The sequence below is a fragment of the Coffea arabica genome, chromosome 6e (assembly GCF_036785885.1).
Source record: "Coffea arabica cultivar ET-39 chromosome 6e, Coffea Arabica ET-39 HiFi, whole genome shotgun sequence".
Classification (NCBI taxonomy): Eukaryota; Viridiplantae; Streptophyta; class Magnoliopsida; order Gentianales; family Rubiaceae; genus Coffea; species Coffea arabica.
Window position 1 is genome coordinate 1364267 of NC_092321.1, and position 27956 is coordinate 1392222.

The 27956-nt window shown below is 37.1% G+C and overlaps 3 protein-coding genes across 6 annotated transcripts; 2 read left to right on the forward strand and 1 right to left on the reverse strand.

Moving 5' to 3' along the window:
• Window positions 1-9449: 9449 nt before the first annotated feature.
• LOC113696115 (probable anion transporter 3, chloroplastic) lies at window positions 9450-15860 on the forward strand. Of its 4 annotated transcripts, none has more exons than XR_011816650.1 (8): window positions 9451-10391; window positions 13039-13265; window positions 13610-13958; window positions 14076-14120; window positions 14445-14591; window positions 14881-15055; window positions 15167-15200; window positions 15332-15419. XR_011816650.1 is itself a non-coding variant. In XM_027215457.2 (8 exons), exons 1-8 carry the CDS (start codon window positions 9780-9782, stop codon window positions 15499-15501), a joined length of 1722 nt encoding a protein of 573 aa, XP_027071258.1. In that variant the 5' UTR covers window positions 9455-9779; the 3' UTR covers window positions 15502-15860. The 4 variants fall into 4 exon arrangements, 3 of the variants coding, with proteins under 3 accessions (XP_071910354.1, XP_071910353.1, XP_027071258.1); XM_027215457.2 differs by having other exon boundaries at window positions 9455-10391; window positions 14918-15055; window positions 15332-15860; XM_072054253.1 differs by lacking the exon at window positions 15332-15419 and having other exon boundaries at window positions 9450-10391; window positions 15167-15201.
• A 4119-nt stretch (window positions 15861-19979) lies between these two features.
• On the forward strand, window positions 19980-20569 carry LOC113697239 (uncharacterized). Its single transcript, XM_027216776.2, has one exon. The coding sequence runs from the start codon at window positions 20128-20130 to the stop codon at window positions 20464-20466; it is 339 nt and encodes a 112-aa protein (XP_027072577.1). The 5' UTR covers window positions 19980-20127; the 3' UTR covers window positions 20467-20569.
• A 510-nt stretch (window positions 20570-21079) lies between these two features.
• On the reverse strand, window positions 21080-27488 carry LOC113697238 (protein DEFECTIVE IN EXINE FORMATION 1-like). Its single transcript, XM_027216774.2, has 13 exons — window positions 27030-27488; window positions 26586-26696; window positions 26111-26193; window positions 25890-26007; window positions 25645-25802; window positions 24574-25130; window positions 24421-24491; window positions 23705-23961; window positions 22712-22893; window positions 22332-22615; window positions 22115-22232; window positions 21844-22026; window positions 21080-21679 (listed from the first exon to the last, which is right to left on the reverse strand). Exons 1-13 carry the CDS (start codon window positions 27167-27169, stop codon window positions 21362-21364), a joined length of 2580 nt encoding a protein of 859 aa, XP_027072575.2. The 5' UTR covers window positions 27170-27488; the 3' UTR covers window positions 21080-21361.
• Window positions 27489-27956: the final 468 nt, after the last annotated feature.

Genomic DNA, 27956 nt, shown 5'->3' on the forward strand with positions numbered 1-27956 from the left:
ACTTCTCGATCATTGTTACCCTTTTTCAATTTGATCCCTGTGACATTTTCATCATAACCTTTTATGAAGGTGCATTTGCCAAAGTTTTGTTATTGGGATTTGGGGTTTGGTTATTTTTAATTAGAAATAGGCTTATTGAGATTGAAAATGGAGAGAGGGGTTGGAATTTTTTTTTTTTGGGTGAAGAGTAATGAATTTTATTTCTATTTTGTCTTAACAATACATTTTGTTTGGCAGAAAAATTAAGAAAAAAAAAAAAAGCTTTGGGATCAAACGGTCAAAATTTTATATATGAAAGACTATTTTGATTGATTTTAAATATGAGCGGCTAAAAAAAGTTTTTTCCGAGAATGTGAGAGACCGTATTGGTAATTTTCGCTTCCCGGTTCCCGTACCCAAATCCAAATTCACCCCTCCAAATCTCATCTCCATGGCTTCTTCAATACCGCGTCATGGGCTTCTTGAAAGGCGGAGGCGGATGGCAGTCCGTACTAAATACTGCTCCTGCTCCATGGTGATTACTAACTACCATATAGTAACTACTACTACGACTACATGAGATGAGTTGAGTTGAGTGCCACTCGTGTCTGCTGCGTATGGTTTACGTTATCTAACAACATCTTTCTCAGGTCAGGGGAAAAGGCCAGGGTACACCCACTTCCCCGCCCGCCTGAGACCTGCACTTTACCTACGCTGCCATGTGTGCGTGCGTGCGTGCGGGTGTCCAGTACTGTCTCGTCCTGTCATGAATGTGTTCGTTCATGGAGGAATAGGAATAGACTTTAGACCGCATAGCCTCTCTAGCGCCTTAGATTCTTTGTATTTGTGTGTATATATATATATATATATAACTCACCGTTAGCTACTTTGTAAAATTATAATCTCTACTAAACAGAAACCGATATCATTACATGAGATCATTACGAACAATTCAATAAAAATATCTCAAATAACTTACAATCCAAACAAACCTAATTTTCGCGGTTGTTGTTACGAAGTTGTACAAAGTTAATTAACCGTGTGAGTTACAAAATTCTGTCTTGAGCATACGGAAAAAATGAGGGTTGGAACCTGAGTGCGGGATGGATTAATGAAATGATGGGCCTTGCCTTGAGCACACAGTGGGAGGAAAGGTGATACGAGCCTGGAACTGGAAGGAGAGTTTTGAGACTTGAGACGAGACCCACCCGCCGCTGATTCACGAGATAGATGAGCTCGCCGGCTTCTTCCGGTCCTCCTCGCTGCTCGGTCGTCTTGGATTTCGTCGGGGCCCACATTCTTTCGGTTAAAAATCACGCGGGCCCATTAACTCTCATTTATTCACATGGCGTGCGACAGTCAGCGAGAGAGAGAGAGAGAAAAAGAGAGAAAGCAACCATAGCTGCTGGATGCTGCGTGGTGGTGTGTTGGTGGGGGCACCAGGGTGGAAATTATCATTCAATGACATGTACTACCCCTAATGACCAAACTACCACTGTAGTAATGCTTGTCGCACATGATTAATTACATGGGTGTCTTTTGGTTAAGACATTATTGGAAATGATTAACGTAGCACTTTTTTTTTTTATGTTGTGAGTGATGAAGCATATAAAATAAAAAAATAATTGAAAAAATAAAAAGTGTGTTAAAAAATATGTTTGTAATGCACATAAGCAAATTTTTTTTTTGCCAAAAAAAAATACAATTCAAACACGCTCAAATGGCTAAATTTTTTTAAGTAATATTTCGTTTGCATCATAAACACATTTTTTAAATCAATTATTTTATATTTTTAATTACCATTTTATCTCACATACATCACATCATAAAAAGTATTACAGTAATTATTTCAAATAATACACATTGCTTAGGCTCTAGATTCACGTCTGAACCTGCGCGGCTGTGTTTTTCCGCTGTCTTTCCTCATTTGAAAATTTATTAAAAAAATGTATATTCACACGCACGCCCCCGCATACATATAATCAGAGGACACATCTTCTACAATTTTATTAGCATAGAAATTTCATTTGAAATATATATTTTAAAAAAAATATTACAGAGCAATGTAGTATGTATCTGAGGACGGGACAATGAGGCGTAAAAGTGATCCCCTGTCTTCAATCCTTCCCTTTTCCTTCGCACATCCTTGTTCATGGCGTCGCCAATATAAACAAAGCATCCACATTTGTCTCTCTCTATCTCTTATGCTCTCCATGGGGCATCTGAAGTGGGATTTTGTCTTTCCATGTTTGCTTGTTTGTTGTGTTAACCATTTTTCTTTTTGACAAAAACTTTTGTTATCCAATTCAATCCCACCTCCATGTTACACGTCATGTCATCATCTTGCCTAGTTGGACTGGGGGTGTCAAAGGTTCTTTTTCTCGTCTCAATTCGTAAAGCGCTTACATCACACAATTGATGACAGAGTCTGGTGTGTTTGGATTGCCTTCTATTTCACTTTATTTAAACCTTCTTATTTATATATACTGATTTACTTGAATCATCAATATATTTTTTAATTATCTTTTTTATCTCACATACATCATGTCAAAAAAGTGCTACAGTACTTTTTTCACAAAATTATCTCAAATAATTTACAATCCAAACACACTAATTTTCAATAATTATTAGTTCTATCGTTGTACGTTGATGCCTTAGGCTCTGTTTGAATTAGCAGTTTTTTAGGGTGTTTTTAAAAGTTTATTGTAACAGAGTTTTTAGAGTATATTTTGGAATATTTAAGAGTAGCAGAGTTTTTAGAATATAGTTTGTGATATTTTTTAAATATTAAAAAAATTAAGACTACTTTTTAAAGTACTTTTTATAATTTTTTATAGTATTTAAAAAACTAATTTTTAAAAAACTCAATGATCTAAACAGAGCCTTATATTTGTTATTTTAGCATCTATACTTACTATTTTAGTGTGCATAATATGCGGTGGCAACAAAATTGGAAATGGCAGATATCCGAATCTATCATAAGAAAACAAGGGCAAGGGGATGAACAGACGGGGGCGGACATAGGAAAGATGGGCAATGGCAGCCGCCTCCTAAATGTTTTTAAAATCTTTCCTATAATTTTAGTTGTCAAATTAGAATTATATTACTTTGATTCCTCCTAAGCATAATTATCAGTGGTTCTTTATGTTGTTTTGTATAATTTCTTTTTGATAAAGTGTCCTATACCAAATTAACAAGTAGTTTCCCTACAAAAGTTTCTATTAGTATCTACTTTACCATACAATCAGCACTACTTTTGAATAACAATTATGAAAACATTAAGTTGTCTTTTAATCAAATTTCTTGTAACAAACCAACTATTAATTGATTTAATTATTATAACTTTAAAAAGCAACTAAGGTAACACGGTATATGTTACATAATTTTAAATGATTATGTATATATATGATACAAATTAAAAAATTTTAACCATTATTTTGAATGCCTCATATTGTTAGTAAATAGAATGGTGCAGTTTAATTTCACCATTTTTTTTGTATATATTTTTCTTTATTTTTAAATTTTTCTTATCCGCAATTTTAATCTATTGAATTTTTATTTTACATTTAATATGCTTTTATTTGTTATAGAACTTATTTTTTTCCTATTATATCTTTGATGATACTTCCTCCTAAACTAGAATTTTTGGGTCTAAGCAGAACTCGTACTATCAAAATTCTCAAAACAAAATTAATATGTTTGTGACATAAGCAAAGTAAGTAACATTTTTGGGATAATTTTGCTCTTTTAAGAAATTCACTTGTCTTCAGCTTGGTCGTGGGACCCAGACAAATGTGATATTCGATTCTGGCAGTCTATCTTTGTCTGCCTTTCACTAAATTATAGTGCTAAAGTTGAGACAAAGAAAAGGAGAGAGAAACTATATGCAATGCTTTATTTACATACACTAATTTATTTGCATCATCAACACATTTTTCAATCACCTTTTTATCTCACATACATCATATGAAAAAAGTGCTACAGTTCTTTTTTTTTTTCCACAAAATTATCTCAAAAAATTTACAATCCAAACAAATGGATGTTTTTAACAACGTACATGCATCATGCATGGGGGAAAATTGCAGTTTTAATTGTTAATGGATGTTTGTTATCAACGTACACAAGTCAAAGAAAAACTTTTGTAGGTTAAAGTTTCAAAAGGGATCTTTCTGTGTTCATTGGAGCGTATAGCGCATTGGCATTAGACATGGTATCACTCAAACAGTCTCAGGTCCGCTGCACCGTTTTAAGGGATTGGTTTGGCAATAGGCATTCGGGGCCTAAGTGTTAAATTTTGAAAATTTGTAGTTAATTTGAAAAAGTATTTAAATGTAAGAGGTGTTATAATTGTATTTACACATTAAAAAATAAAAATAAAAAGGCTTATTAAATTCTTTCAATTCAGACAAGAACTTGGAAAGAATCATTGGAAGGTAAAATAAGAGTTTATGGTTTATGATTACTCTTTACATATATACTTCTTCGAATTTTTGATTAATCATCGATCAAATCAGTAAAAAGCATCATTTTTCCACGTTTGCAATGGTATGGTATAAGAAGCATAGGAAAAGGGGGAAGAAAAAGAAAAAGAAAAAGAAGGAACAATAGACGTCTAGTTTTGGCATAAACGAAAAGATAAAACGTCCTCGAATTTTGCAATTGAAAGTTAAGCCCTTGCTCTTGGATTGCTGTTTTCCGTAGAAAAATTTCGTCATTTTTCGTGAACACATTTGTTTATTACATTTTTTTCTCACATACATCAAATCGCTACAGTAATATTTCCATGAAAAATGACGGAAAATGCAATCCAAACGGACCTAAGTTTTTGATGTCTTAACTTAAACCAAACTATAATTGATTGCGAATTGCGATGGATGCAAGTGCCTTAGAATCAATTAAGGGATCAACCGCACGCACGCGTGAAGGAAAGATTCCACAAATTACGCTGCTGCCCAATAATGCTGTCTTATTATGACTTGCTAAATAATCATGAGCCATAATTACATACGGGAAATATTCCTAGTTTACAAGGTCCTCAGGGTACACACACAAGAAGCCCAATTTTAAAGCTTTCTTATTTGTCAAAAAAAAAAAAAAGAGTGAAAACCAGAACAAAATGGTCTGTAGACGGTAGCGTCCCGACAGCTTTTTCTCGATGTCCTGGCGATCGATCTCCTTGTACAAAAGAAGACTCGAAAAAGAAAAGATGATAATAGATGGCAAAAAGGAGCAGCCAAATGGAATTTGGTATAAAGCGCAGCGCCGCGCCGCGCCTCGCCTGTTTGTTGAATTATTCTGCAGGCCTGCAACCTAAGTAAGTAAGGCCAAGGTCGAAGCAGGATTCATGAACCATTGATGCTAAAGAGTTCTTTAAGGTAATCATGCACCGTGTTAATTGTACATGGCGGACGACAAATTTTTTATTTATGTTGACAACGATGCTGCTGCTAGCCCTCTGTCATATGAATGAAACTGCTCTGCTGTTTGTAGACTATATATATATATGTATCCCTTCGGAAATGATACATAATAGCTTCTCACATAAATAACCTGTTCCTTATCTGCACAGTTAATGATACGCGTCTTTGAGGGAATCCCAAGAAAGGATTTAAAGTTTGGCATGTTACTAAAGCCAGACAAAAGGCACAAAAAGAAACACACAAATGGGTAAATTCCTAGGCATACCTTCTTAGGGATTTCATGATATTCCCTAGCTAGCGGATCATAAATTTTTGGAGTGTAAACATGATTCACTGACATGCTTTTGATTTAAAAAAAAAAAAAGGGCTTTTTCTGCAGTTATAAATGTATCACCTAGCGCATCTAAATCATCAGCCTGAGCTTATAGTTTTCAAAAAGCGGAGAGAGCAGGAGAAGCAGAGGGGGTCATTTGCTTTCCTTTTTCCTTTTTCTTTTTCAAGCTAAAGTGAGACCAATGGGTTGTAAAGGATGTCTGTGAGATAAAAGCAAGCAAGTCTTTACTTGCACTCGAGACCTGATCTTCAATTTTCTATCCAGATGGAGCCCAATTCAGTGAAATTGATCGCTGGAAAATCATCTCAATGATCGAAACACAAACACAGCTCCCCCTCCCCCTCCCCCTCCGGTGCGCAGCTGTGGACAAATCGCATTCAAACGCGGGTTCGTTATACCCACGGGCTCCCAAAAGCCCACATCATGGTGCTACAATAACAATAACGCTGAGGATTGATCAGACTTCATGGAAAGATGGCTGAGATGATCATTCATGACCAGTACTTGCTTTCTCCCAATTGAATATACGTAACACTCGAGCATCAATTCAAACCCAAGAAGCGTCTGACCACGAAAGAAACCTTCCGCGCAAGAAACCGTCCCAAGTGACCTTTCCTTGCTGATGACTGATGACCCCCCCCCCCCCCCCCTCCCTACGATAAAATTGTGAAAACAGCACAACTACGATAAAATTGTGAGTACCTAAAAAGAGGCCAGAGGAAAGTAACTAATTTCTTGATGCCATATTAAATTAATCCAAGAACAGTAAATTAAACTTATACTCCACTGGAAGAGATGCCAAATTTGGTTAGGAATGAACACGAAGGAGAGGTGGAAATGTACAACAATTAAAAAAAGAAAATAAGAGAAATGAAGAGGTGAGAACCAAATGGCATCACAGTATTTGAGGCCCAAGCTTTAACAAAGCAGAGTTACCTAGGCCCAATTATGCTGCATCCGTATGGTCTAAGCCCAATAAGTTTTTGAAGCCGTTTGACTACTACCATATCAATGGATTCAGTCTAACCCAAGACAAGAAAGCAATTCACTCGTTGCTCTCTTGTTACGTCTAATGTGGGCATTCGGAGTTCTTTTATCTCCCAACCACTGTCAGATATTAGATAAGTATGTCGTAGACGTAAATCAAAGTGATGTAGCAACCCAATCCATGGTCATGGTGGGGACTTCGATGACCATGTCAATGCCCTTCCCCGTCTTTCTTTTCTTTTCTGGTTCCTTGTAAATTTTGCTGATATCGTGTGCATTTTGCTGAAATAAATATCGAAAGTGACAGTAGCTATCCTTGTATATTTGTCACCCCAGTTCCCATTTCATATTTGTATACTCCCTCTTTCTCTTCCCCACCTGACCTGGTCGGTCACCCAGCCCACCAAAACCGACCACCGCTAATAAGCGTTGAAGCCCATTTAGTGATTTTATTATGCAACAAACCCCTCACCAAACCTGATTATCCGGATGCCACGTCACCACGATATCCTTGTCCACCTCGACTTAGTGCAAGTCGCACGGTGCAATGAATGGTTTGGATCAGGCCACGTCACTTCACTTCGACTTGGATAGTTAAATTTAAAATTTAAAAAGTTAAAATATAAAATGAGTGAATCGGGTCATTTATCAAACACCCTTAAATGTGCATTCAATGTTACGTGCTATATCACCATTATTAATAAGTGGAATTACGTAATTTTGCATTAGACAGAAAAAATGGACAGAAAATCCATCTACCAAAATCGACCACCGCAAATAAGCGTTGAAGCCCGTTTAGTGATATTATTATGCAATAAACCCCTCACCAAACCTGATTATCCGGATGCCACGTCACCACGACATCCTTGTCCTCCTCGACTAGTGCGAGTTGCACGATGCAATGAATGGTTTGGATCAGGCCACGTCACTTCCCATCGACTTGGATCGTTAAATTTAAAATTAAAAAAATTAAATAATAAAATGAGCTATTCAGATTGGATTGAATTTATGTAGCCAAATTTGGACCATTAAGAGCCGATGACGTTGGTTAATTTGAGTTGAAGTTTCTCGAAAATATGCACATATACAAGATCTAAAAAAAAAATTATACGGTAAAACCTCTATACATTAATAACGTGGGGATCATATAAATTTTATTAATTTAAAGAGGTATTAATTAATAATTTATTAATTTATTGAATGTACTTACAATTAAAAGAGACACTCATTTAATCAACTAAAGTTTTATTTTTATTTATAAAAATATGAATTATTCTATTAATAAAAAGAGGTTAATAGTTTAAGGGATATGGAACAGTCCATATCCACTTGATTTTCAAGTATAATTTAATTTTATTACTTTGCAAGTACAATTAGTGCACGGAGAATCGGGGATTGAGAGGATGGTTGAATGAAATAACGGGATTAGGCGGACGAGCACAGGGCTGGTAACGCTTCACGCAGGCTAAAGGCGCTAAACTACTCTCCCTGATTCTTTGCTTCCATAACAAAAAAACAAAAAAAAAAAACTGCCGTCCCTGATCCGAAGCCAAATTCTAAGCTAAATTCGTTTCCTGGGTAGTTGAAACTTGATACTTGACAGCTACCCGCCCACTTGAGCTGGTGAGGACCAAACACCCAAGGACTGGCCATGGACGAGTATTTAGCACAAATGATCCGTTTGGACACGATGTTGCCACAACCAACCACTAAGTTGCTATCAACAGAGTTGTAAAACTCTCTATCTAAATGCAAGTTGAGGAATTAAATTCCTTAATTTGTATTTTACTATTCAAAATTTTTTGAAAATATATTCTATTATTTAAATTTTTCTGAAATTTTTTTTTGCCAGCGAGTGCGTAAACATCAGTCTGGATCAGTGTTGGCTTACCGGATTTCCTTTAACAAAAAAAGAAAGAAAGAAAGACACGATGTTGCCACATCAGGCGACCCAATGTTTGGAAGGCAAACTGATGAGCAACAATATGAAGATACCAAAGGATAAAATACAGTAAATTCACCCAAGTTTTTTCCTCTTCCTGCTCTCTTTTCTTTTCTTTTTCTTTTTTCTTTAGTTCAATTGAAACACAGGCTTCTCTTATGTTTCATTTGATGCGCTTCATTTTGTTAGTTTTCAGCTAGCTAATTAATTGAGAGAGGCTGATCCATGCTGCTAAAATTTTACTTGAAGCTAATGTGCTACTTACTTAAAAAATTACCCTCCCCATTGGTCAGTCACATTAATTGTCATTAAAGATCTAGCCAATGAAAGAAAGAGCCAATGAAAGAAAGAGCACGCACATCCGCTATTACAGGAGCTCTTTGCTCAACCCTCGACGAGTGGCCGCGGAAGCATAAACTTTTCTTTTATATATGTATCAAAAAATGGATGTTTAGTAAAATAGTTGCCAAAAAAAAAAAAAAAGTTTACCGCTTAAAGGTCAACTGCAACAAGAAAGACCTATTAAAAACAAATAAGGGAGACAAACGGTGCAATTGAAAGAATAAGCTGGGACTGGGAGAACAAAATGAAAGTTCAGGGGGATTTTACCATATTTACACACACTGAAACTCATTTTAGCCTGTTATGTACCTGTTTCACTAACTCGCAACATGCGGTTGGTTGCCGCATCCCTGTAGCCGGCGCCCGGCAGTAAATAAAGAAGATAGGTAAGGTTTGAACTTTTCTTATATTAATATATTAATGACGGACGCGGAGGAAATTGGACATTTTCCACGCCATGTTCTGTGTTCTCACCATCTCACCAACCGCGAAACCATCTTCGTCCTGCCTTTGTTCATCCCTTATATGCTAGTATTATGATTCACATCATATACGACTCCGAAGACCATTTGGAGGCCCATCTACTTACCACTCTTTCGCGTTTCTCACAGCCCACCAACCCGTTTTCATTTTGCAAAGTAATTTCATAAATGGTCTGCTTAAATGAATGCATAACATTCAGCCCCCCTCAACCTCATCTCACGGAACGTAGCAATTAGATGCATATTAGGAGGGGTGCCGTAGAATTATCCCATACCTAAGCTAGAAGTAGTATATGGTAGTCATTTTATTATTAGCCATAACTCTAGCGCAGAGATTTCTCACTCTCTCTCTCTCGCATAAACACAGGCTAATGGCATCCGTTAAACCTACTAAATCTTGTCTGCAGCATTACTCCAATCCGAAGTTCTCTACGTCAGCCCATTCTCATTCCGGCTTCATCAATTACAGCAAAACCCCATTGCGATTCCAAAGAAATCCAACATGGAGAAAACTCTCGTTAGAGGACGGAAGAGAAGAGCAAGAGTTTAGAAGAAGAGGAATCAGAGGCACCTGTTCTTTGGAAATCAACAATAGTATTAGCATCAGCCATATACACAACAACACTAAGAAGCAGAGAGGAGGAGGATGCGGTGGGGTGGTGAGGTGTACGGCAGAGGGGATAGAGAGGGGACTGCTGGTGGGGGGAGGAGGAGGAGGAGGAGGAGGAGGGGGGAGGAGTCAAGAAGTTGAGGGGGGACTGATGGTGGCAGAGAGGTTCAAGGTGGTGGCTTTGGTGGCTTCCATCATGTGCCTATGCAATGCTGATAGAGTTGTCATGTCGGTCGCCATTGTCCCATTAGCCGCTCAACACGGCTGGAGCAGCTCTTTCTTGGGCATTGTCCAGGTGACCCCTTCATCTCCATTCGTCTTTTCTTTTCTTTCCTCCTTTTTTTTTTAAAATAATTATATTATATTGCATTCACCGGCATCTTGTTTTCTATAGCTCAAATATCTTCTTCATTTTTTTTTGTCAATAATCGAGTTAAATTCTGCCGGTCCAATTGTTATCCCCTTGAAATTTAGTACTGCTCCAGAAGTAGCAGAGACAAACCTGAGAGAACGAGAGATGTGAGGAAATGCTACTTACCCAACGCGGCGGCAGTGGTGGTTGGGGAAATAGCAAGTTTCTTGGTTGTTAGGAGTTAGGACTCGAGAGGTTAAAAGGGAGGAAAAAAGTTTTAAAAAAAAAAAGACTAGATGAAAAGGGTTTGCCGTCTTTTGAAGCCGCCAACAAACCCTAATTGTGGGTCCTACTCTTTGAAGTTTTGTGTCAGAGTCGGAGATGAAGACCGGGAAAGGAAGGACACATACTGACTGTACGACGATGGTGATGGTGATGATCCGCCGATCAACGTTTTCTATTACTAGCAATTTGGTCACTGTGGGCCATGGCAAGAATGGTTCTCTCTACTCTCTTCCCTTCCCTCTTCGGGGAACGGGCGGGAGGATAACTGCAACTGCCCCCAGTTAAGTGGCCGGACCAATTTTTATTTTTTTTAAAAAGAAAAAATAAAAAATGATTGCGTATTTGATTTTGGGCGGGCCCTCGGAGAGGGTTGGTGGGTTGGGTAAAGCGTATTTGGGAGTTGGGACACGTGATATGACATGTCATATATGTGTTGGTAGGTTGGTTCATTACTACTTCGGGTTTCAATTGTCGGTAAGTAGAATTTGAGAAGTGGCCAGTTGTGCGCATGTTTTTGTGTTTTTTTTTTTCCAACTCATTTTTCAGTTTAACTCACACTAACAAAATTTAATCAGTAGTCTTCAACGTACCAAAGTAGGAATACTCACCCAAATAAATTCGCATGCCGTTTCAAACTTTTCCTTCTATTGGTTGTACTACGTACAAACGAATGATCGGGGGCCAGATGACTCATCTTTTTGATAAGTTAGGCTGTAGGTTGCTTGTACCTGCTGGCTTAGATTCTTGATGGAGACCAATACCAGTTACAAAGATGAGCTAGTTTGATTGCTAGGCTTCCACTCGCAGCATATGTGTAAGAGTCAATTTTTCTGATGGATAGATGACAATGATATGTAATGCTATGGTCCTCCTTTCATTCTATTGGGGGCTGGATGGCTACTTTCTCTTTCTTTCTTGTGGCCTATGTTTCATTTTCTTTCATTGCTTTTCCACTTTTTCTTTGGAAGAAAAAATTAGCAGCAAGGTAAATGAGTTTAAAAAAAAAAAATGTACGAGTTATTTTTTGAGCTTCCTGAAGAAGTAAATAGCGCCGTGTGACCTAAAGGAAGTAAAAATGTGGAAGCTCAGTGATTTCTGGTGTTTATTTAACAACTCCCTTGGGTTGTTTGATCAAAGCTCTTAGCCAGGGCATTTTTGTGTGTTCTTTGATGCAATTAGAGAGTTTGTTTCCCGGAAGCTTTCCAGTCTGTGTAAAGCCACCTTCCCTGGTGTCTCTGTGGATCTTAATCTTCTGAAGAGAGATTGGGCATGTAATACTTCAGAAAGGTGCAGGGCTAGTGTTGTTTTCCCCAACTTCATTTTGATATTCACAAGGTGATGGGAAAAATAATTGTGACACTTGCACTTGGTCATTGAAGGGAGCCCTTGTATGATGAGCTAAGGCCGCAAAACTGTGATGAATTAACTGACATGATTATCCTGTGTCCAAGGATCTGTCTAGGAGAGCATTGTGCTTTCCATGTTTGTTTTAGGAGAAACTCTGACGTTGGGTAAAAAGTTTTGTCCTGTTTGTTATACATCTATATATCCACATACTGATATTTATTGTTTGGATTGAATGGCCTAGGAGGCCTTTGACTAGTGGCTAAGATAGAGGTCCTAAGAATTAGAGGTCCTAAGTTCAATTCCCCTCCTCCCTCCCCGCATCATAAATCCCAGCCTTCCCCTGCTAAAAAGGAATTGAAAACAATAATGTTTGGACTGAATATAAAATTTTTTTACTTGCACGAGGAATACCAAGATCAAAGCTGTCTGCCTTCAAAAACTTCAGATGATGGTCAACGTGTATCAGACTACTTAGTTTTTTCATCAACTTTTATAATCATGTATGTTAAACCTGGTGAGAGACCTTTAATTTCTTGAGATAAGCAATTGACTTAGGACTTCATTCATCTCTGTTGGAAAGCCTCCTGTACAAATTGCAATATAAATTCCTGTTTGAGATGCATTTACGAGTAAATAAGATATCAAAAAGGATGCTTTCATGTGAGTTTTGTGGCTGAAGTTTGCTAGTGGAAATTCTGAGGCGCTAGACCTAGATTGTCTCATTTCTTCTTGCTTAGAAAAATGATGTGGGCTTGTATTTTTATTTTTATTTTTTATATATTTCCACTTATAATTCCTTAATCACAATACATCGCTGCTCAGTTGGTGGGAAATATTTAGTGTGTGGACCCACACCATAAGAGTCCATGCACTTAAAGGACACTCGATATAGTGGAGGTGGTCTTTCAAGGTAGGTAAAATCTGTCTTGATAACACACTTGTTATAACTTGGCTGCAGTCTTCATTTCTGTGGGGATACATATTTTCATCGGTTATAGGAGGAGCCTTGGTGGACAAGTATGGAGGAAAGAGAGTGATTGCTTGGGGTGGAGCCCTGTGGTCGTTGGCCACTCTCCTCACACCATGGGCTGCAAATCACTCCACAGCAAGCCTCTTGGCTGTACGTGCTTTCTTTGGACTTGCTGAAGGAGTAGCTCTACCCTCAATGAACACTCTTTTATCAAGGTAATGCTAATTTTCCCTTTGGTATCTGATATAGAAGGTTAAGTTCGGGAAGAAAATGCTGTGGTTCTTTCTATAGTTCTTGAATATCCAGCAACTGCAATGAGTTCAACCACACATGATTTTGCAAATGTGGGATTTTATTAGACATTCTGTATTTGAAATGTGTATTCTAAGGAGCATTTTGCTGTTTGCTTGGTAAGCTTTTTAGGAGAATAAAGCTGAAATTTCATATAGCCAATAATCCCTATTAGATTCTCTACTTCTAATCTAGCAGCTTTTAATTATGACATGTAAACCACCAGCATGCTATCTGATTTTTTTTTAATCTGTTATCTTTTTTACAGGTGGTTTCCAAGCCATGAGAGAGCTACTGCTGTTGGTATATCTATGGGAGGATTTCATCTAGGAAATGTTGTAGGCTTAGTACTAACTCCTCTATTGATGTCATCCATTGGGATTTCTGGTCCGTTCATCCTCTTCTCATCTCTTGGACTACTCTGGCTGACTACATGGGTATATCGTGTTACAAATGACCCACAAGATAGCAGCACTATCAGAAAATCAGAATTGCGTTTGATACAAGCCGGAAAATCTGATTCTTCGGCAACTAAGGGCAAGCTTCCACCTCTAGGCCTCTTATTGTCAAAACTGCCCGCATGGGCTATTATTCTTGCTAACGTTACTAACAACTGGGTAAGCACCCATTACTTTCTTATGTATTCTTTTTATTTCTCTTGGAATTTTGGATCTGCACTCTGTTATGATTGTTTGGACTTGAGGTATGAATCTGAAGAATTCTATAAAATGCAGGGATACTTTGTTCTGCTCTCATGGATGCCTGTGTATTTCAAAACTGTGAGTTCCAAAACTTAGGTTTCTCCTTGTAAGATTTTTCCTTGCCCTCTGATTCAGTGTGCCTTCTTTATTTTTCTTTCTGGGTATGATATTCTGATATCTTGATGAGGGAGCAAAGGAAAACTAATCTCACCAAGCCTTTCAAGGTGTTGAAAGGATTCTTTAGTATGAGATGGTTACCATTCTCACTTACTTTCCATGCCTTTTCTTTGTCTCTTCGGACCGAACTGCATTTAGTCTCTACTTTGATTTGCAGCCTAACCATGTTAAAGCTGTCTGTAGATTGTCCCTGCTGTGTTAACATAGCTAATTATTGTGCTGAAGGTTTTTGGTGTGAACTTGAAGCAAGCAGCTTGGTTTAGTGCAGTCCCCTGGGGAACAATGGCAATTTCAGGCTACATTGCTGGGGCAATTTCAGATTACTTGATCAAAGCAGGATATTCATTGACATTAGTCCGAAAAATCATGCAGGTAGCTTTATTTTCTTTGAAGATGATCTAGATTTTTATCAGTGCCCAGATTGAAACTTAAATACTTCCAAGACTTGAGTGAACTCAGAAATAAGAGGACTTAGGGAATGAATAGACGCCCTATACTTGATTATAAGTCAGCTTCTCTTGTTGAGCGATTGCAGGCAAAAAAAAAAAACGAATGATTGGGTTTTAGTGAATGTTTAAGGTCTACTGAAATTTGTTGGATGGCATCCAATGTTAACTTTCTCATTTTTTTTGGAAAATTCTTGTTATTGTATGTTTTATAGATGTTATCTCCAACAACATTTTTCTTTGCACTGTCAGTCCATTGGTTTCATTGGGCCTGGAGTATCATTGCTCTGTTTGAACTTTGCCAAGACACCGGAGGTTGCAGCCGTATTCATTACAGCAGCGCTGAGCCTGAGCTCTTTTAGTCAAGCTGGCTTTTTGCTGAATATGCAGGTAAACTTGAATATGCATAGTTTGTCAGACTGAAGAATTGGAAAGTTCAACAGTTGCACTTTAGCGTCAGTTTCTCAGCATTTAAACTGGCTTTTGTGGTTGTTTTTCTAGGATATCGCCCCTCAATATGCTGGATTTCTTCACGGTATGTCTATGAAACCACTCCATTGATGCCTTGTTCTGATACATTACCTCTGACACCACTCCGTTCATGCCTTATTCTAATTCACTTTGTGTAGATCGATAATTTGCTCCTTTCTTGATGAAAATTAACAGGGATATCAAATTCTGCTGGAACTCTGGCTGCAATAATCAGTACAATTGGAACAGGATTCTTCGTGCAGTGGCTGGGATCTTTCCAAGCATTTCTAACCGTCACTGCGTGTCTGTACTTTGTTACCACCATATTTTGGAATCTTTATGCTACTGGCGAGAAAGTCTTCTAGGCAAAGCAGCTCCAGTATTCATACTCCATTATTCATAGACTTGCCAAAATGGTCTGGCGAGCAAAGCATCAAAACAGATACAAAGATTTTTCCCCAGACTTTGTGCTCGAAAATCATTTTGCTACACAGAAGAATTCTATTCTATTGCCTCAATGTCAATTATTGTAAGGTCATACCACATTAAGTCTTGGAAGAATGCTGATAATTTATTTTATTAATTTTTTTTTTCAGATTTTGGTAGGTGAGTTGAAAGGGCCTAGGTTGTTTCTAGTGACGTTGTATTATATGTTAGAGAAACTGGACTGCCACCTTGTCAATAGTAAATTAATGAAGATGTTTATTCACCCATTTTCCCTTAATTGTTGCCCTCTGATTCCTTTTTTTTTTTTTTTGGTTGAATCAATATTACTAGATTATTATAGACATTGTGATGGCTCCTTTCTTGCTGCATTCGTCTAACTGGCAAGAATACACTAAGTTTAGCTACCTGACAGAGTTGGCCAGGCAGGTAATTACACGAGTTTTTGGTTAAAATAATCTACTTTTCAAAAAATAATCCCAAAGTAATGCTCTTTCAGTTTTTATTCCCTTATTAATCTAGTTATTGCCATGTCGACTCCCCATCAAAGGAAAAAAAATAACTTGTAAATCTTTTGTTTAGATATTACACAGTTTTTCTTTATTTAGTGCCTTAAGGACATTCTGTAAACAAATTAAAAAAGGAAAGTGGATCCATAATTAGTGTTTTAAAATTGTTGATCACCCTCCAAATTGCAATGATTTTGCCGAAGAACCTTTTTTTTTTGCTGCCATTATTCCTCCCTAGCTTTATTCTTGATTATTATATCACAAGTTCCTTTCTTTTTTTCTTGTTACTTGCAATTTTTTATACGGTAGTCTCCTAACTTTGTAAATTTTAAGAAGTTTGCAGAAATTCAAATTGTTTGAAGTACGAGTAAACATTTCAAGATACATAATAATCATAGTATACGTGAACTATAAAAATTCCACTATAAGGGGAAAGAAAATTTGAAAAAAAAAATTCTCTTGCATTTTTTGACTTATCAAAAGAGAATACATCCCAAAAAAATAGGAGAGGGAAAATATAACTAGGTCAGTGTTAGTATCAAAATTAACACGCTATATGAGCCAATCTAATGTGAGAAACACTAATTAACTCAATAATAGATAGAGAAATATTTTTATTTATCTTTAAGATTGTACATAAGTAGCAAAATTTGAACTATTGAAAAGTTATTAAAACTCTATTGATGTAGATTGTACCTCTTAATATAAGATGGAAATGTTAATACTTTCCATACTCAAAGTCCACGTGGCAACAAGTAGGTTAACAAGGGAATATATTTTGAAAGTGCATTAGTTTGGGAATAGTTTTAAAGAATGAGGTTATTGTTGAAATTTGCAGTAAGTTCTCATATTTGTATTTGGCTGCTAAGATGGTCTTTGGGAGCCAAGCTCCAGAAAAATGGGTATTAAGTGAAGTATCGTTCGTGAAAGCCAGCTTATGAATTAATAGTTGGGTTAACAACACTTTGCCCCTCTGAAAGTTGGGGTAATAATACCTTTCCCCACTCAATGAAAATAATAGGCACTTTTTCCACTTGAGATATTTTGTGTGGTATTTGTGGCAAGCATTCCGTCTGCAAAATATAGAAAAATGGACTGCTTAATATGTTGACAATTTTACCCTTATGCTATTGATAAATAACAAAAATTTATAAAGTTAATTTTATATAATACTAATAATATATATACTATTACAGTTGGATGTATGACATAAACAAAATTTGAATTTCAAATTTAAATTGAGATAAGTTATCATGCATCTAATAGTGATGGTGTATACACTGTCAATATATAAAAAAAATAATTCAGATTTATAAATGATATTTTATTGAGAAAATGGAATGCTTAAATACGTTTTACTCTTGCGTTATTGACAAATAACATACTCTTATATTGTTGAAAAATAACGAAAATATATAATGACATTTATTGAGGAATGTCAGTCATATATAGCACCAAAGGTTTTCTTCAAAAACAACATACATTTTGGGGTGTTCAAACTTCGAAAAGTCAACCGATCCAATTTAGATTGGATACCAGTCAAATGAAAATCGATAAAGTCAATTGATATCTAAATTTAAACCTACTAATATATTTCATGGATTAATGATGTTATAAGTTATAGCTCATGCTTCCATAGGATCAATTTGACTAAAAATAAAATTACAAGATAAAGGTAGAATTGTCAATAGATTTAAGTAGACTTTTTTTTTTAACATTTTCAAATGGAATACTTGAAACAAATACCGTGAAATATTCTCAAGTGGGTAAAATGCCTATTATTTTCATTTAGGGGGCAAAGTGTTATTACCCCTAACTTTTAGGGGGCAAAGTGATATTAACCCTTAATAGTATTATATAATCTAGGGATAATTTCAAGGAGGTTTCTAACAATTAAAGACATCTTTCCTAAAGTTTGAAAAAATTACAGTTATCTCCATTGTTGTTATGAAAAGACCATGATAGCCTTTATAAACTTTACAAATTTTAATAGAAAATGAGTTAAGAGAGAAAAATAATTTTTTTTTTTGTAATAGTTCTGTTGCGCTTGGATTTTATCTCAATAACGGGTGGTGGGATAAAATCCAAACCCAATAACTTCTTTATCCTAAAACTCTAACATCATTTAATCTAATACATTATACTTCATTCCCAATTTCTCTAACCAGTTTTATTAATCAATTTACAAAAAGTGGACCAACCGATTGGGGAGGCATTTGTTGAATAAGTATTTTAAAAAATTACTTAACAAGAAAAAAAAGTCCAAAGTACCAAAAAAGAATACTTTCAATTCAGGTTTAAATTTTCCTGTAAAAAACTGAACTTTTTAGCATTTAAAGATTCGACAATTTCCGCAGGACCAAGAGATGGTGCTGAATTAGGAGTGTGCAAAATCGAAAATTTTCCATTTATCGATCGAATTCGAATTGCACTCGGAATTTTCGAAATTGGTAATTCGGAATTCGGCACTGAAATCGGAATTTTCGATTTCGAATTAAGCGAATTTGGTTTGAATTCGGTAATGGAGTTTTTGAAATCAGAAATTGAAATTGAAATTTTCGATTTCAATTTCGTTTTATAATATATACATATATTAATATACATTTATTTATATATATAATAATTTTTTTATTTCATTTTCATTTTATAAATATATATCATAATAATAATAATATTTTTAATATAAAATTTATATTATATAATAATATATCTAACAAAAAAGAAAAAAAAGGAAAAAAAGGTTTTTAAATTCGGTGAATTCCAAATTTACCGAATTTCAAATTGAATTCGGAATCGGAACTAGTGAATTCGAATTCGAAATCTGTCGATAATTCCTATTCCAAAATTCTGAAAAATTTCGAGTTCAAACTTTCAAATTACCGAATTCGAATTCACCCATACACCGTACGTAAGATAGGAGAGAAACTAATGAATCAAAATCGAGAGTGCATATTTAGTCATATTGAAAGGAAAGTTTGTCGTTTGTTGAAAAAAAAGAAAGGAAAGTTTGTCAACTATGCAGAATTTCACTGCGGGGTGATCCCATCTCAAGGATTTTCTTGATTACTGGTAATGTCCAATAATGTTGACGGAGGGGTTTGCTGGCCGACAGCACATATCCTATAGTTTTTCACACCGGAGAAAATGTTCTGAGAAATACTCCGCGGTAAAAGGGGAATTAGAAGGGGGGAAAAAAAAAACTACAAGAGATCAAAACGTCCCAGGAGGTAACAAGAGAAAAGTCAAATAGATAGGGTGAAGTGGACAAATACGGGACAAATAAGATAAACGATATGCATATAAAACAGGAGCGAGCTGGTTGGAGAGTGGAGAGCAAAGAGTGACCAAAGGCCCAGGGGCCAATCACTTGGAATTTCTGCTGTGTGGGAGTGTGCGTGCAATCACACGTCTTTGAAGGAGTGATATAAACAATGTTGATCCCTGTTGCGGATGGGATCGGGATGAGACTTCAAACCTCCTTTGTTCTCTTCATAGATTATTGCCACTAAATTCTTTGAGACGAAATTGAGAGAGCTACCATCCACCCTTGAAACCCCTAACCTCACCCACCTTTCCTTTCCCATTTATATGTTGAGTAGCTTAATTTCTCCAACATCCCAAACAAACAGTCGAACTACTTGTAATCAGTGGGTGGAAGGATTCCCTCCCTAGCATCATCTTGCCAAATTCTGTTCTACAAAATATCGGTCAAACCCTATTTGCTCTTCGTCCGTATCGATCCAAAATATCATCTTGCATCCCAGCCCCTAGCCCAATTTTAGCTGAATATCAAATCAACCTTTTTGGGCATTTCGGCAACTCCCAAAGCTTCGTTGATCTTTCACACTGGAATTGAATCAAACTTCCAGCTGAGATTGGAATTTCCATTGCAAAACAGTTTTATCGAGGTACACTGCAGTAAAAGATACTATCTGATTTGGGTCTGTTGTGGGCTTCTTTCCATCTCTTCCATCGGAAAGATCGATCCTTTTTCCCCCGCAGTTTTGATCCGGGCTGATCTCTGACTGCCTTCGAGGTATGAATTTCCGAAGCATGGAGGAGTTTTGGCTGTTTTACATGAATCAACACTCGAAACCAGCCACCAGGCGTTGGCATTTTGTGGGCACACTTTGTAGCATTATTTGCTTGATATATTCAATGCTTTTCAACTGGTGGTTTGTGATCCTTGTGCCCTTGTTGGGATATGGCTTGGCATGGTATAGCCATTTCTTTGTGGAAGGAAATGTTCCTGCAACATTTGGGCATCCCTTTTGGTCCCTTTTATGTGATTTCAAGATGTTTGGATTGATGCTCACTGGTCAAATGGATAGAGAAATCAAGAGGCTCGGTAAGAGGCCAGTTCTGCAAGCTTACTAATCCATTCCGATTTTCTATTTTACTCTTTTCTTCCGGTATGGTTCACAAAACCGCTTGTAATTCCCTTTCTCGCGTTCAATCTAATCTTAATTTAGTTCATTCAGCTGCCGACTTACAACTGAAATACTTCTGTGTTCGCTAATTTGCTGCAATCAATCTTCCGCCCTTTTGCAAATTGATGAATGTTTTGTGCAAACTCAATACTACGTTTTCACATTTGCGGAGGGGGGTCATAAGCGTTTCTCAAATTGCATACACGTTTTAAGGTATTCAGCTTAGTAGCAGCGAGGAATGATTATGAATCACTCGTCCTTGAAAGCACTAAATATCCCTCGCAAACTGGACAACTGGGGTTCGACCTTTACATCTTCAAGAGTATTTCCGTGGTGTCTTTTACTTTTCTATTCAACGGAGAGACAGAAAATGTACTCTCTCTTCAGAACAAAAACGAAAATATCCAGCGCGCCTTACATTTCGCCATTTCTTGCAAATGTACCGCTAAGTTCAACAATTAGTAAGGGAACGAGACTATCCTAGCCCGCGTCTCAGCCAGTCTGCGGGTATCCGTATATCCAAAGAAATGGAAAGCACGAAGTCCAAGCTGAGACATACATGATGTGAATGAACATTCAATTTCCCAGTAATTCCTGTTCCTAAGTAAGTATCAAAAGGGGAGTTACATTTGGACATGAAGCTCCAAAGCCTTTATCCTGCTTTTCTACAGTGAGATGTATTTCAGGCTTGATTCAGGTGACCTCCCTAACATACTAATATGGTCTCGGCTCCATGATATTACATCTGTGGCGAACTTTGGATAAATATCACATTTCAAGAGTCTTGTGTCCGGCTGTATTAGCAAAATTGTCTATCATCCACTATCAAAAGTAGCTTAACATCACAAGTCGGTGTTCCGTGAAAATGATGGCAGTGGCATTCCCTCCTGTGGACGGAGAATGACAATGACACCAAACATCCCAAGCATTGGAAGGACTAGAAGCCATTTCAACAACTTGTAATAGTGCATATGGAATGTCAGGGCGAAGTCATCAGAAAAATAGAGCCCATTCTTGTCAACCATTTCCACCACAACCATCCCAGAGGTCCTCACCCCTACAGTTGGAAGCTTTATCCTATGAACTCCAGCACGATCAAAGACATGGTTTTGCTTAATCGTCCTTTCCCCTTGGTAATTACCAGGAACCAACAAGCTTACCTGTTCAGATGTGTGTGAGACAAAGACAGTACATAATGGATAATAATGCAAAGTAAATTTCATGGACCTTTTATGTTAGATGCTTTAGAATATGAATGCAAAGTAAATTTCGTGGACCTTTTGTGTTAGATGCTTTAGAATATGAGACGGAAGAAGCCACTCACCGTAACATTGTAAGGACCTTGATATCCAGATGGAATCCTGTACCCATCCACAATCTCCATCTCGACCCAGAAACTCTTACCTTCTTCATCTCGGAAAGCCCTCGATGATGGAGTAACGTGGATTCCCTCGCGATTGGGACGGTATGCAACATTGTTCCTCCCCTGATTATGTGATCTCCAAGCCTAGGAATGCACAAGAGCAACTCAGATCAATTGAGTGCAAGGACAGATGGCAAGAAGCAAGCAACAAAATATTTCGAATGTATCCAACCTTGAGAGGATGATGGGGAGCAGGAGTTGAGAAGCAGAAGACATTTCCATTCATTGTTGTGACTATAAGATCCAAATCATCTCCACCATCCACATTATCAGCCAAGACCATGCTATATCTGTTCCCCAAAATGGACCAAAAAGAACCAGAAAATGCAAAAGTTTAGTAAATTACGAAGAAAGAAGTTTGAAGGCCTCAAGGAATGTGGTTGTCTTACGAAGTTTCACCAATATCCACCACATCCGCACATGATGTCGGTCCATCAATAAGATACATATATCCATCAAATGAAGTTGTAACAATAGTAAGCCCCTTCTTCTTTTCCCCTCTTTTGCTCAAGTCAACCAGAAGTACCTGATTCATCACTCTACCATGAGTTCTATATGGATATGGCCTTACAAAAGATCCATCCTTGCCACTCAGCACATATATATTCCCAGATAACGTCGGAACAACAACATCTGTATGGCCATCCCCATCCACATCACCCACACTCGCTCCCTGATTGAAAGGCAATCTTTCAGCATGTCATTGAACTATTAAAATATATTTGAATCTCATTAAGCTGAAGACATTGCAAAACAAACTGAACCTTACCTGTGGAACAAGGCTCTTAAGATGTTGTTCCCATATTTCTTTTCCCTGAGTAGTCCATGCAGCCACATTCCCATGTGTATCAGTAGTAACAATTTCAATCTTTCCATCATCATTAATATCAGCAGCAATGACTGCTCCTTGTATTTCAGCCATTTCCACAGGAAACTTCACCCTCATTTCGCCTGAGTACAAACTAATCAATTACAAAGCAACACAACAAGAATAATAACAAATGGTTTTCTCTTCTCTCTCATTCCCCCTCTGATATGCCATCCAAGCATATACCAAAAAACATTTACAAGAATAAAGAATAAGACAAATGATCATCAAACATGTAGACAGCATGTCCCCCCATCAAAACACACACACTCTCTCTCTCTCTAGGACATTTTTAGCAGCCCTAATTCTCTCTCATATTAGACAACCGGAGCCAAAGCATCTAATTCATTTTCTTCAGGTAACCAACTGGAGAGCAAGCATATGCAAGCATAAAACATGTCGAATTTTGCCAAAAAGTCGTATGTTTGCCGGATAACAATGATGACAAAAAGAAGACACGAAAGAGGAATAAATACCCACAGAGCTTCTTTCCTTTTCTGATGTTGGGATCAAAGAACAAGGTAAAGGACACAGGCCAGGAGGGAGAAAGAAGAATTTATGAGTGAAAAAAGAAGAAAGTTTTAGGGCATAAGGAGGAAACTGTATCAAGAGCCACTCAGAAGTTCCATATTTGTTTATATTTAACTTTATGTATACAGAAGTCAATCACAATATCTTTATCTTTCAGGAGGTTCCATTAGCTTCTTTCAGTCAATAAGTGTTGGACAGACAATAACCAACGACACACAAAACCAATTTATGTACATGAAATCAACGTGAAACCCAACCATCAATGACTAAAATGGAAAAACCAATTAAGCAAGGGACGTGCATGACAGATATACAACTGTTAAACAACTATAGGTTTTAAGAGAAAAAGAATCCAAGAATTACCCTTGTGATCAAATACATACAACAATCCATAAGAAGTTCCAACAAGAATGTCCAAATTCCCATCACCATCCAAATCAACTACAGTTGGAGAAGAATATATATAGGCACGAAACTTTCCATTCTCTGTACTTAGGTCCAGTTGTGTACTCCATTTGACCTGCTTTGTGTCTAGATTGAAAACAACAATACCACCAGCAACATATTTACCAATGTCAATGCCACCAAGGTCCTTTGAATGCTCTGGGTTGTCATAATACCTGACATCTTAAAAACATCAGCTGAAACTCATGCAGCCAATATCCACGTTTTCCAAGTCAAAAATAAAGCAACGTGCAAAGGGCTAGTCATGAGCAAACACATGTTGAAAATTTCCTAGAAATTGAAGAGAAAGAGAGCAAGATGCCTGGAACAAGTTTGCTTAGACAGAGAAAGAAACAGAGGTGCCACTAAATCATGCATGATAAAGCACATTCCAATGTTCTAAATTTCCTAGAAGGCTAGATGTAGTAAAAGTATGACATCTAAGCGATAAAATTCTTAGCAAATTGAGCAATAAAATACACTTACAGCAAACGTTTGAAAGTTAAATTCGACAAGAAAATGAATACAGCAGTATACTATTGAAAATTTAATTAGCTGGAGGGACTTTAATGAAAAAATATACACACACACACATGCACACAAACATACATGGTGTTATACGTACAGAAACTTACTCACGGTCAAAGAAGTAGGAAACTGCAACAACCATCTCTGAGGTCCCATCATTATCAATATCTGCAATAACCTGATTGGCAAGAGCAAAGTTCAATTTCAGACTAAAATCTGCCTCATCATATGGGAAGAAGCTTTGGTGCTACCAGACTTACAGGAGTGCACAAAACATGTGCATCAATATGCACATAATTTTCTAACATTTCATGCTGAGCTTCAGTCCACTCCTCTTCTCCCCACAGATTTCCATCAACATAATCATCATAATCATAATTATATTCATCAGCCAGCTCATCGCTATCTCGGAACAATTCAAATGATGAATCGGCTTCTGCCTCCAAACCTCCATCATTTTCCACGGTAGCCACGTCGACTCCCTCATTGGTTTTTGCTTCAGATCCAGAGACACTCTCCCCGGAGCCTTTTGAGACATTATCTTCCAGTAGCCTTCTGCTAGTCTTTGAACCATTTTCACCATCGCTAACTTTCTTGAATCCAGAACCCAATGAAGTCTCAATCGAATTATTTAGCATTTGAACATGTGGATCTGTTTGGCTATCATTGCTTTGCTTTTGATTTGGTGTATCAGATAAGTTTATTTTATCAAGTTGAACTTCTGCGACTGTAGATTTTGTAGAGTTTAATTCTTCAATGTGAGCTTCTGATGTAGTAGGGTTTGAAGTGTTTGCCCTGACTGAACTTCCATTGTGCTCTACAAGGATATATGGAATTTAGTATGAACTTTGTGGTTCAAAGAAGAATAAAAGTCAAAACACTTTAGGCAGGGGAACCAATCAGAATTACCCAAAACATGGTCAGGCATGTACTGGTATCAGGGAAAAAAGAAAAAAAAAACGAATGTCAACAATTTCAAAAGATGAACATGAATGTTCAAACATCCTAATGTTAAGAGTTGTGAGAAGATGTGTGGAGGAAATAGAATGACGCAAAAGAATAAGTACATGCAGGTTAATGAATAGGAAGATGATAATGCATTTACAAGCATTCTAACCCACATATTGGCATCCATCATCTGGTAAGCATAATAGAGATTATCCCAAAGAATTGGTAGCGCATACAAGAAGTCTGCCAATCAGACCTCCTTTTGAATCATCCAAGGGAACAAAAAGGCCCCATGCAGAAGAAAAAGGTGAATAAAAAATCATAAAAAAAAGCACCACCATCACAAGCATTACAAACTACTTTCAGAAAAGAAAGTGATGTACGAGTTATTGATTCCATAAGCGCCTCCTGGATCAATAGGTCATCATGAACATCTGGATGAGAACGGTCCACTGGGTCTTCATGCAAACCCACATACCAATCCTTTTTAACTTTCAATCTAGGAATCTCTAGCTTGTCTGACATCATGTAGCCAGAAACCCTGTTTTATTTTCCACATTAAAGCAGTGAGTCCAAGGCACTTCATTTATAGGTGCAATAAAAGAACCATGACAGATAACAGATTTACCTGAAAAAGAGCACCTCACCATTGTAGGTGGCCAACCCTATTTCTCTCACACCATCCTTATCAATATCATATAAAAAAGGACTGGAATGAACAGTTGACTGGTGGAAAGCAGGCCATCCTGGAGAATTAGTCTGAGCAAGTTATTAAATTCAACACAGAAACATTCTGGCCAATATAGCAACACAACCAACTAAATTTCAAAAGCACAAATAAAAGTGTACCTGGCATTTTATCTCCATCAGAACCTTCTAGGACTTCTAAGTAGTGAACAAATGAAGGAACAACAACATCAAGCTTTCCATCACTGGAACATACAAATAGAAATCAAACTCAGCATTCAAAATAAACAGGTTCTGCTCGCTTACAAATAGCATGGATTCCCACAAACTTTCTTCAAATCTTATTCATAATGGCATAGGCTAATCAGAAGTCCCTTTTTCCAACAGATTCAGTTTCCCTACTCAATATTCATAATACATCTTTTTACTTTCTTGTCATTGACTCATGATATCTTCTTATAAGTAGATGATAGCCCATCAATAGCCAACCTCCCAATTAGCTTCTTAAAGTTGTGCTTTTGAAGATGGCAAAATAAGAAAAATATGGACACATAGCAAGCACTTTACTGAAAACAAATTTTATTGAAGCTAAAATCAAATTCCTTTTGGAGACAACAAGCTGCTTCCATTCTTTTACCTGTTGATATCAGCAATCAATGGTGTGGCATATATACTGGAGCTGACTTCCGTTTGCCATCTTAGCTCCAAATGCTGAGGGCACTGCGTATTCAACAGCTCACTCTCATCCCTAAACATGACCAGACCATGAAATGGAAACTATTTAAGCTGCCAAAGTTCTCAAAAACCAGGTTTTTACAGCGTCATTTCCCCACCATACAGCAACATATCTTCCATCAACAAATTCAATGAAAAACCATACTGTGAACTTTAATATCCAAATTCAACAATCCGGAGCACACATACTGTCTGTTTCCCCAGATAAACATCACAATATAACTAGTATCCAAGAAAGTGCCAGGCCAATCGAGCACATGACAACAAGCACCCGACGATGAAAATTATCGCAGTCCACACAAGTCTTAAAAAAAAAAAGTGAATAGAGTAAAAGAGGTGGACTTACAAATTGGGATAAGCAACGGCATCGTCAGTAGCCTCTCGCTCTCGAAACTTGTTCTTCTTTGTTTCTTCCGATCGCAGACCAGCAAAATAGCAATTAAAGAGCACAAGGTAACATAAAAATAATAAAACCCTAATCTTCATGTCAGAATCGCTTCGTTAAGCTGAAACTCTTCGATTTTAAAACAATTCACAGATACATTGCCTTATAACACAGCCTTCAATCTCCAAGAAAAGAAACAAAGATATATGTTACCAAGCATCAAAACCATAAACGATGTGGTCGAAACCTAAAGCGATCAATCGCTTGATTTTTAAATAAGTGGCTTCAATAATTCAGGGGCAGTGCGGTCGGGCGGAGTGTCAGGCAAGATAGAGCGATGCCGATTTGGACTTACATTACACGAGTCCAACGTTGACTGGCTTCTTCTCCGGTCACTTTTCAGTTTTCACTCAGAGCTTCAGCTCCCTGATAATTCAAGAATATATTATTCATATTTCGGAATTTTGGGCCATTTGACTCGTACGGTAGCGCGGAGTTTTTAATTGGGCTTTTTCAGGCCCAAATTTTGACCGAATCCTTTCAGTTTTAGCTTGTCATTGTGCGTTTATTTAGGGGTAAAATACACTAAACCGCCTTGTGGTTTGGGTTATTGTCATAAAACCTCCTCATTGTTTAAAAACACACATTGAACCTCCTTACACTATGGACTAATCTGGAATTTGGATGAAAAAACATCCAAATTAACGGAGAGTGAGTCACACTCACCTAATACGTGAGTAAAATTGATCACGTTGATTTTTCTGCGTAAAAACTGATTTCTTCTTCCAATTATACCCTCCTTCTTTTCTTTCTTTTTTTTCACTTTCTTTTGTTTTCCTTCTCCCAAAATCAGAAGGTTGCTTTTTATCTTTTTTCTTTTCTTTCGTT

What these genes read in the sequence shown, in the direction of transcription:
- LOC113697239 (XM_027216776.2), top strand. Translation starts at nt 20,128, where the DNA reads ATGAATTTCCGAAGCATGGAGGAGTTTTGGCTGTTTTACATGAATCAA.
- LOC113696115 (XM_027215457.2), top strand. Translation starts at nt 9,780, where the DNA reads ATGGTAGTCATTTTATTATTAGCCATAACTCTAGCGCAGAGATTTCTC. An exon ending in CTTTCTTGGGCATTGTCCAG is followed by an intron (nt 10,392 to 13,038) that starts GTGACCCCTTCA and finishes ACTTGGCTGCAG; the next exon opens with TCTTCATTTCTGTGGGGATA. An exon ending in GCTTTTTGCTGAATATGCAG is followed by an intron (nt 15,056 to 15,166) that starts GTAAACTTGAAT and finishes TTGTTTTTCTAG; the next exon opens with GATATCGCCCCTCAATATGC.
- LOC113697238 (XM_027216774.2), bottom strand. Translation starts at nt 27,169, where the DNA reads ATGAAGATTAGGGTTTTATTATTTTTATGTTACCTTGTGCTCTTTAAT. An exon ending in GCCGTTGCTTATCCCAATTT is followed by an intron (nt 26,697 to 27,029) that starts GTAAGTCCACCT and finishes GGTCATGTTTAG; the next exon opens with GGATGAGAGTGAGCTGTTGA. An exon ending in GTGGATATTGGTGAAACTTC is followed by an intron (nt 22,233 to 22,331) that starts GTAAGACAACCA and finishes TTTGGGGAACAG; the next exon opens with ATATAGCATGGTCTTGGCTG.